The sequence below is a fragment of the Salmo trutta genome, chromosome 40 (assembly GCF_901001165.1).
Source record: "Salmo trutta chromosome 40, fSalTru1.1, whole genome shotgun sequence".
Lineage (NCBI taxonomy): Eukaryota > Metazoa > Chordata > Actinopteri > Salmoniformes > Salmonidae > Salmo > Salmo trutta.
The window spans coordinates 20169875-20179145 of record NC_042996.1 but is presented as its reverse complement, the minus strand read 5'-3'; the positions used below and the strand labels follow the sequence as shown (position 1 = coordinate 20179145).

Genomic DNA, 9271 nt, shown 5'->3' with positions numbered 1-9271 from the left:
AAGCTTTCTGTGCTTCATTCATTGTGTACTGTGTTCTTATATACTATTATACATTCAGATGATAAGAAAATATTCATATATCAAGGTAGTCAGTTAGCAGTTTATATTTTACTGTGTAAGTTGTCAATATTAACATATTGTTTGAGATATATCTCTAAAGAGCTCTGTCTAAGGAATGATTAATATAATTAATTTCATATTAGAACAGGGACACCATGATTTGAAAGGCACTTTCCAACATGTAAGTAAACTTACAAGTTATGCAACATTTATAATAAACGTGTTTAAACTCTGAACAAGTAAAGGCAAGACTATTTGGCACCTATAGTTGAAGTCGGAATTTACATGCACTTAGGTTGGAGTCATTAAAACTCGTTTTTCAACCACTCCACAAATTTCTTGTTAACAAACTATAGTTTTGGCAAGTCGGTTAGGACACCTACTTTGTGCACGACACACGTAATTTTTAAACAATTGTTAACAGACAGATTATTTAACTTAATTCAATATATCACAATTCCAGTGGGTCAGACGTTTACATACACCAAGTTGACTGTGCCTTTAAACAGCTTGGAAAACTCCAGAAAATGATGTCAAGGCTTTAGAAGCTTCTGATAGGCTAATTGACATCATTTGAGTCAATTGGAGGTTGACCTGTGGATGTATTTCAAGGCCTACCTTCAAACTCAGTGCCCCTTTGCTTGACATCATGGGAAAATCAAAAGAAATCAGCCAAGACCTCAGAAAACAATTGTAGACCACAAGTCTGGTTCATCCTTGGGAGCAATTTCCAAATGCCTGAAGGTACCACATTCATCTACAATCAATAGTACGCAAGTATAAACACAATGGGACCACGCAGCCGTCATCCTGCTCAGGAAGGAGATGCGTTCTGTCTCCTAGAGATGAACGTACTTTGGTGCGAAAAGTGCAAATCAATCCCAGAACAACAGCAAAGGACCTTGTGAAGATGCTGGAGGAAACAGGTTCAAAAGTATCTATATCCACAGTAAAACGAGTCCTATATCGACATAACCTGAAAGGCCGCTCAGCAAGGAAGAAGCCACTGCTCCAAAACCGCCATAAAAAAGCCAGACTACAGTTTGCAACTGCACATGGGGACAAAGATCGGACAAATGTTCTCTGGTCTGATGAAACAAAAATAGAACTGTTTGGCCATAATGACAATCGTTATGTTCGGAGGAAAAAGAGGGAGTCTTGCAAGCCGAAGAACACCATCCCAACCGTGAAGCACGGTGGTGGCAGCATCATGTTGTGGGGGTGCTTTGCTGCAGGAGGGACTGGTGCACTTCACAAAATAAATGGCTTAATGAGGAAGGAAAATTATGTGGATATATTGAAGCAACATCTTAAGACATCAGTCAGGAAGTTAAAGCTTGGTTGCAAATGGGTCTTCCAAATGGACAATGAACCCAAGCATACTTCCAAAGTTGTGGCAAAATGGCTTAAGGACAACAAAGTCAAGGTATTGGAGTGGCCATCACAAAGCCCTGACCTCAATCCCATAGAAAATGTGTGGGCAGAACTGAAAATGTGTGCGAGCAAGGAGGCCTACAAACCTGATTCGGTTAAACCAGCTCTGTCAGGAGGAATGGGCCAAAATTCACCCAACTTACTGTGGGAAGCTTGTGGAAGGCTACCCGAAACGTTTGACCCAAGTTAAACAATTTAAAGGCAATGCTACCGAATACTAATTGAGTGTATGTAAACTTCTGACCCACTGGGAAATGAATAAAATAATAAAAAAATGAAATAAATAAAAGCTTAAATACATTATTCTCTCTACTATTATTCTGACATTTCACATTCTTAAAATAAAGTGGTGATCGTAACTGACCAAAGACAGGGAAGTTTTACTAGGATTACATGTCAGGAATTGTGAAAAACTGAGTTGAAATGTATTTGGCTAAGGTGTATGTAAACTTCCGACTTCAACAGTATTACATTACACACTGACATTATCAGTGGACGTTCTGTTCGCCTCCTGAACTTTTCTGTATCTCAAGAACAATGTCAAAGTAGTGGTTGAATCTATATACAACTACTGGACTTCTCGCTGTATGACCCCGGTGTTTTTCACAGACCGGAAGACCGGCACTACAGTATAGGAATGTGGGTGTCAGGTCATTGTCCTTTCTCTGTCTTTAGCTCCAGTTCCACTCTGAGGTTTCAGTACTCTGCATGCAGAGGGAAGTCTTTGTGCTTGTTGCCCCTGCAGTGAGGAGGAGGGTACGTCAGGGAAGAACAGGTAAAGAGGATAGTGGGGTTGAAGACAGCATCTAGACACTCTGGAACTCTGTGGACTCACCATTCCATAGTGAATCCTCTCCCGTTCCTGTTGAAACCCAGGATGACTTTCATGTCTTCGTCATTCAGCTCGAAGTCAAAAATTTGTTTGAAGGCGACATAATAACAAATGTAGAAATGTGAAGGATCCAGTGGCTTGAAACCAAAAGATTGTGGGTTCAAATCTGACATTTTCTCTTTTTGAGTACAATTCAAAAACTGTCAATGTCAAATATATGAAGAGGTAAACGTGTCTAGGTCTCAGTGGCTCCCAGGTTAAATCCCTGCCTTGCATGTAGGTTCAAAATGGATCTCTTGTCCGTTTGTGTAAAACTCTCAATATGGGGCGAAGGTTAACCTTTCAACAGGACCCTAAGCACACAGCGCAGACAACTCAGGAGTGGCTTCGAGTCTCTGAATGAAATTGAGGGGCCCAGCCAGAGCCCGGACTTGAACCTGCCACACCCATCTGTGGAGAGACCTGAAAATAGTTGTGCAGCGACGCTCCCCATCCAACCTGACAGAGCTTGAGAGGATCTGCAGAGAAGAATAGGAGAAACTCCCCAAATACAGGTGTGCCAAGCTTGTAGTGTCATACTCAAGAAGAGTCGAGGCTGTAATTGCTGTCAAAACTGCTTCAACAAAGTACTGAGTAAAGAGTCTGAATACTTATGTAATTGTGATATTTCTGTTATTTTTAGTTATTTATTTGCAAAATAAAATGACAAACCAGTTTTGCTTTGTCATTATGGGGTATTATGTGTAGATTGATGAGGGGAATTAACTATTTAAAACATTTTAGAATAAGGCTATAACGTAACAAAATGTTGGAAAAGTGAAGGGGTCTGAATACTTTCCAAATGGACTGTAATTTTAAATATAGGCACGTCTTCATTTAAACTAAGTGCCCACTTTTTCCAGGTGTTTTTCTCAAATTTTATCTTTTCACAGGCGGGAGCCCAGGTATTTACCACCATGAGTTCTGACAGCCTTCCAACTATCCCGGAGAGTCAGCTGAGCCTGGGATCGAACCTACAATCCCGTACATCAGAGGTAAGATTCTTACCAGAGCCAACGGCACTTCCACACTTAGAACACGGCTCTTTGTATATTTGACATTGAAAGCTGCAGAAAACAGACAAGATATGAACCTAGAACCTCTAGGTTAGGAGGCAGGGATTGAACCTCTGAGCGACCAACGCCATCCAGTTATAATTGTCAAAAAATACCTGAACATTTTCCTTGATCCAGGAAGGTGTAGCCGACTTGGGAATGACGATCACATTCCTGTCATCATTGTGTGTAGGAACGGACCAAGGCGCAGCATGAGTATAGTTCCACATCTTTTATTTGAATGTGAAACTTTGCAAGACAAACAATAAACTATAAACAAAACACAAACCGTGACGACAGAGGTGCAACATGCACTAACTCAAAAATAATCTCCCACAAACACAAGTGGGAAAAACAACTACTTAAATATGATCCCCAATTAGAGACAATGATGATCAGCTGCCTCTAATTGGGAATCATACAAAAACCCAACATAGAAAAAAGAAACTAGAACACAACATAGAAAAATTAAACTAGATTAAAAAAATCAGTCACGCCCTGACCTACTCTACCATAGAAAATAAGAGCACTCTATGGTCAGGACGTGACAATTTCCCTGGATTTGAAAGTGGATAAGGACCTGTGGAGATAAGAACAGAGATTGGTCCCTTGACTGACCTTAGACCAAGACTCCTTTTACCCAGCCAAAGAATGTAACTGTTACCATGTGAGTGTTGGACCCACGTCCCGATGACATGGTTTCAAAACAATGATTCTTATGTCAGAAGAGACTTGTTTTGGAAAACAGCAGCCAAAACCTTGACAATTGATTGTCCCCATTCTAACCCCTAGCTGCTTTCTTTTAAAGCTTTACACATGCGACCCATAACCAATTTCATACATAGGCGAATCATTGTATATAAATCTATCTGCATATATCATTGTACTGTAAGGTTCTTTGAAGCTGTGTTAACCTCAACTTGAATGGACTTTTGTTGAAAATTGAGAATTTCACGAATCATGACAGGAGTAGGCGTGGTTGAGAACAAGGTTTGTTCTGCCCTTTGTATTCCCTATAGCTAGGGCCTTGGGTTTAGTGAAATCATGTGACATGCCTGGATTTTAACCTTTTTTTATGGTCTCCCCTTTCCTTTTTCTGTCAGATGGTCCACCACCATCCTCAGACAATTGCTTTCATTTTTGGTGTAATTCAATATTTCTGAATAAGGCTTAAAATACAGGATCAAATCTTGCTACAGTATGTCACTAAAGGCAGAATTAAGGGAAAGTGTTGTTTCTCTCATACCTGTGCTGTGGTCTTATTGTGCTTATCAGCGATGGCCTTTATTTTTGGTCCTCAAGCTGAGATGGCTCTATTTTAGATGGCTCTATTTTAGTCTTCCTTATGTTGACATGAAGTCAAACACACATCATTTTTAATGGTGGGTGGGGTCTGAAAAAAAATCTGTAAGTGGGGAAAGAATAGGGTCCAACACTGCACACACTCATTGAAACATTGTCAATAACCAATTACATACCATGAATGTTTTCAATCATTTCAGTGTAATTCTATAACCTCGACTTTATACACATCAGGAATATCTTATAAAAGTGTGATCTATCTCACCATGGTCCTCAACCAGGTACTGCAGTCTGTGGTGATCAAGATAGACAAAACAAGTCAGTACAGTTTGTATCAAGGTATTATTGCCCCATCTCTGTATTACCAACGGCGCATCTTTGTTTTTGTCCTTTCAGAATGAATGCCACCTGTATATGACTCAGTAGCAGGCAGGTTGGTACTTGAGCCCTGGCTTGTTCAGTATGTATTCAATCTGGTCTTTGTTAAAACTTGTTGAGGCCACGGGTTAGCAATGAACCCTGAGACGGGATTGCTAGCAAGGCTGGAAATTCAAAACATCAAAAATCTAATAATTTCAATTTCTCAAACAATCAACTATTTTACATCATTTAAAAGATAAACATCTCCTTAATCTAACCACATTGTCCGATTTTCAAAGAGGCTTTACGGCAAAAGCATAAAGTTAGATTATGTTAGGACAGTACATAGCCACAAAAGTACAAACATCCATTTTCAATTCAAGGTCAGGCGTCACCAAAAGCAGAAACCAGCTAAAATTATGCACCAACCTTTGACAATCTCCATCAGATGACACTCCTAGGACATTATGTTATACAATACATGCATTTTTTGTTCCATCAAGTTCATATTTATATCCAAAAACCGCATTTTACAGTAGCTGTGAAATTCAGATTTTTTTCTTCTCTGAAATGCTTCCGGTGAACAACGTTACAATTTTCAAAATTACTATTCGAAAACATTGGTAAATTATAATATTGTCATTCAAATAATTATAGTTTAACATTTCGTAAATGATACTGTCTTGCCAGATTTCAAAATAACTTTACAGGGAAATCACAAGTTGCAATAAACCAGGTGCTGTGCTAAGAACAATAAGCTAGCCTAATTAGCTTAGCATCATCTTGTAACCATGTAATATCAATAATACTATTGTCAATAATCCATTACCTTTGATTATCTTCATCCATTGGCAGTTCCAGGAATTCCAGGTCCACAACAAATGTGGTTTCTTTTGACAAAGTTCATAATTGATGTCCAAAGAACTCCAAGTTGTTCCATGTTGTTAGCGCTTCGGTGGCTACTAAAAAGTAACGCGGGGGGGGTGTGTGAAGTCACGGCAAAAAGTTAAAAAAGTTACAAAAATAATCTATTTATGTTTGTTCAAACATGTCAAACGTTGTTTAGCATCAATCTTTAGAGCCATTTTTAACGTGAAACATCAGTAATGTTTCAACCCGACCTCACCTGTGTCTAGAAAAACGTTTTTGAAAAATGTCCCGTGTCTCATGATTGCGCAGGTGCAGGCCATAATGGAAGTGACGACATCCCACGGACGTCAACTTCAATGCATTCTTATTTGCTCCCTGTTAATCATGGAAGCTTCAAACAACTTTATAAAGATCGCTGACATCTAGTGGAATCCGTAGGAGTTGCGAACTGAATCCTTTCTCACTATGGTATCTAATAAACAATGACACTAAATAGTACAGCCACAAAATTCTCATTTTTTTAAATCTATTTTTCTCAGGTTTTTGCCTGCAATATGAGTTTTGTTATACTTACAGACACCATTCAAACTGTTTTAGAAAATTCAGAGTGTTTTCTATCCGAATGTGTTAATAATATGCATATCCTAGCTTCTGAGTTGGTGTAGGAGGCAGTTAAAAATGGGCATGTATTTTTTTCAAAATTCTCAATACTGCCACCGTGGCCCGTAGAGGTTAAAGTGTTGTAATACAGTAATATTAGACTGCTGCAGCACGTGTTGAATTACAATTGAAATGCCAATATAGCCTATGGTCAAATTGAAGTGTCATGGAGAAGTGTGGCAGTTGAGTAAGAGCACACCCAGAACAAATGATAGTACTAGCATGACATTGGTCACCATACAGAGCATGCACATGACACGCCTTCAGCCCGTATGGAGCTCTTTGTCTGCCTGGCGTCTAGTGGGAAATCATATGAACAAATCTACAAACATGAGTCTTGTGACCAAGTTGATAATTGGCCTCGTACGCACCTTACTGACAATGAAAAGATCCAAAGATCCAGAATTCCTAGAGACATGTGTGGTGAGTCAGTGCGAGAGGACGCGTCCTCTAAGACACTATAGGACACTGTACAGTTCTCTTCAATTTAACATCACTTCAACTGGGTTATATTCATTAGACACCAAACGGACTGAAACAGGGACTACCTGGTCCAATAAGAAATGCTCATTTTTGTTTTCCGTTGTGTGCCCTAATGAATACAACCCTGAGTTTATTGTAATCTATCACACATTGGGGATGCCGTGTTGTCCTGTATACTAGGCTATGGAGGAGCTGGTGGATGCTGGACTGGTCAAGGCTATCGGTGTCTCCAACTTTAACAAAGACCAGATTGATTCCATCCTGAACAAGCCAGGCCTCAAGTATAAACCTGCCAACAACCAGGTACTGACTTTCCTTCATTACTGAATGAGTGTTTACTGATGGCGATAGTCACTCAAAAAGCTCACAAGCCTGGGATCAACACCATACATTGTGAAGCACACAATGCTGATCCTATAATCTAATGTGATGTTAATTGTATCTTGTATCCCTCAACCTTTTTCTAAATTAGACTTTTCAGGACACTGAGCACCCAACGCTTGTTTTAAACCCTCCCTCAAGGGACAGAGGCCTCATTTGTCAATATCCCTGCCCTATTGTCTTATTCACAGTGACCGCTTGGTCAGGTAGAGGCCTGTTTAGTGCCTTATAGGCAGCCTCTTTCCCTGAGGCAAGGCAGCAATGCTTTGGTGACCTTATATTCCTGCTGTTTTGCAGGCACATCTATCCCAATAGACATCCTGATTAACAGGTACATATCAATCTGATTATTTGAGTGGACAGACCTTCTTGTGCTTTCTATTGTCACCATACTGAACAGCTTCCCGAATAAACAGCAAAACTTTATTGGGCTTATTTGACCTTAATAAACAAAGGGTCTTAATTAAAATAAATGTTATTTATTTGTAATCCACCATATAATTTAATTCTGTATGTTTATGAACGTAAAATTCCAATCCACTAATTCTCTAATGCTACAGTACATCCCATGTGTTGTAATAAGAACTGTAGGTGAAGTGAATAACCTCTAATTATTTCTACTGCCAGGTTGAATGCCACCCCTATCTGAACCAGGAGAAGTTGATCAACTACTGTCACTCTAAGGGCATCTCTGTGACAGCTTACAGCCCCCTGGGTTCCCCAGACAGACCATGGTGAGGGCATATACTTCAACTAATAATACCTGAGAGATATACACTGAGTATACAAAACATTAAGAACACCTGTTCTTTCCATGACAGACTGACCAGGTGAAAGCTATGATCCCTTATTTATGTTACTTGTTAAATCCAATATTTCAACTCAATTTTAGGAAGGTGTTCCTAATGTTTGGTATAGTCAGTGTACATTCACCTTGTACATGAATTATGAACATACAGACATTTACAGTTGTCCCTGTGAAAAGATTGTAACACTGTGTGTCAATAACAGGGCCAAACCAGAGGACCCTTCGCTGCTGGAGGATCCCAACATCAAGGCCATCGCTGAGAAACACAAGAAGACCTCTGCCCAGGTACTGTACTCTAATACCCTTTTCACACTATCGAGCCAACCCGAACCATACTCATATTTTCTTTAACCTGGGATCCCATTTACATGTCCGCTTTTCTCTCTGTCATCCTCACTTCAGGTCCTGATCCGCTTCCAAATCCAACGGAACACGATTGTGATTCCCAAGTCTATCACCCCCACACGTATCCAGGAGAATTTCAAGGTATTATCTCCCATAAATTCTCCGTTATTTGAAGAGGTGTGTCATCTGATTTAGTTCACACGGGTGGCTTTGGGGTAATTGTCTTTTTGAACCATGCAGGTGTTTGACTTTGTGTTGAGCGACGAGGAAATGAAGACCATTCTGGGCTTCAACAGGAACTGGAGAGTCTGCCCAATGACAGGGTGAGACCCTACGTGGTTCATTTTGACCAATGTACTGTATTGTCAGAGGCTGAAACTGTTTAAATAAGTACCCCTTCGATGCTGAATTTTAAGGAACGTTACATCTGGTGCTATAACTTGGTTGAGATGTCTGCCCTCTCTCTGTTCTCGTTCAGATTCATTCTTATTTCTCCCTTTAAGACAATATGCATAACAGCCACCCTTGAGCTAGTTTCTAGCGATTGACTGATTTAGTGTCTGTGTGTTGCACTATTGTATTTCTCATGACATATACACTCTGACTTATGTTATAGCCTGCTAACCTAGCCTAATGCACAAT

At 39.8% G+C, this 9271-nt stretch overlaps 2 protein-coding genes across 2 annotated transcripts in view; both read left to right on the top strand.

Moving 5' to 3' along the window:
- Positions 1-9271, top strand: part of LOC115180618 (aldo-keto reductase family 1 member B1) — a 29707-nt gene extending 20436 nt beyond the window's left edge. Inside the window, exon 11 of the mRNA XM_029742849.1 lies at positions 9060-9271. The gene's annotated coding sequence lies outside the window, so the exon portion shown is untranslated. The remainder of the gene's footprint in view (positions 1-9059) is intronic.
- LOC115180183 (aldose reductase-related protein 2-like) lies at positions 7260-8956 on the top strand. Its single transcript, XM_029742061.1, has 5 exons — positions 7260-7398; positions 8104-8210; positions 8488-8569; positions 8687-8770; positions 8870-8956. Exons 1-5 carry the CDS (start codon positions 7279-7281, stop codon positions 8954-8956), a joined length of 480 nt encoding a protein of 159 aa, XP_029597921.1. The 5' UTR covers positions 7260-7278.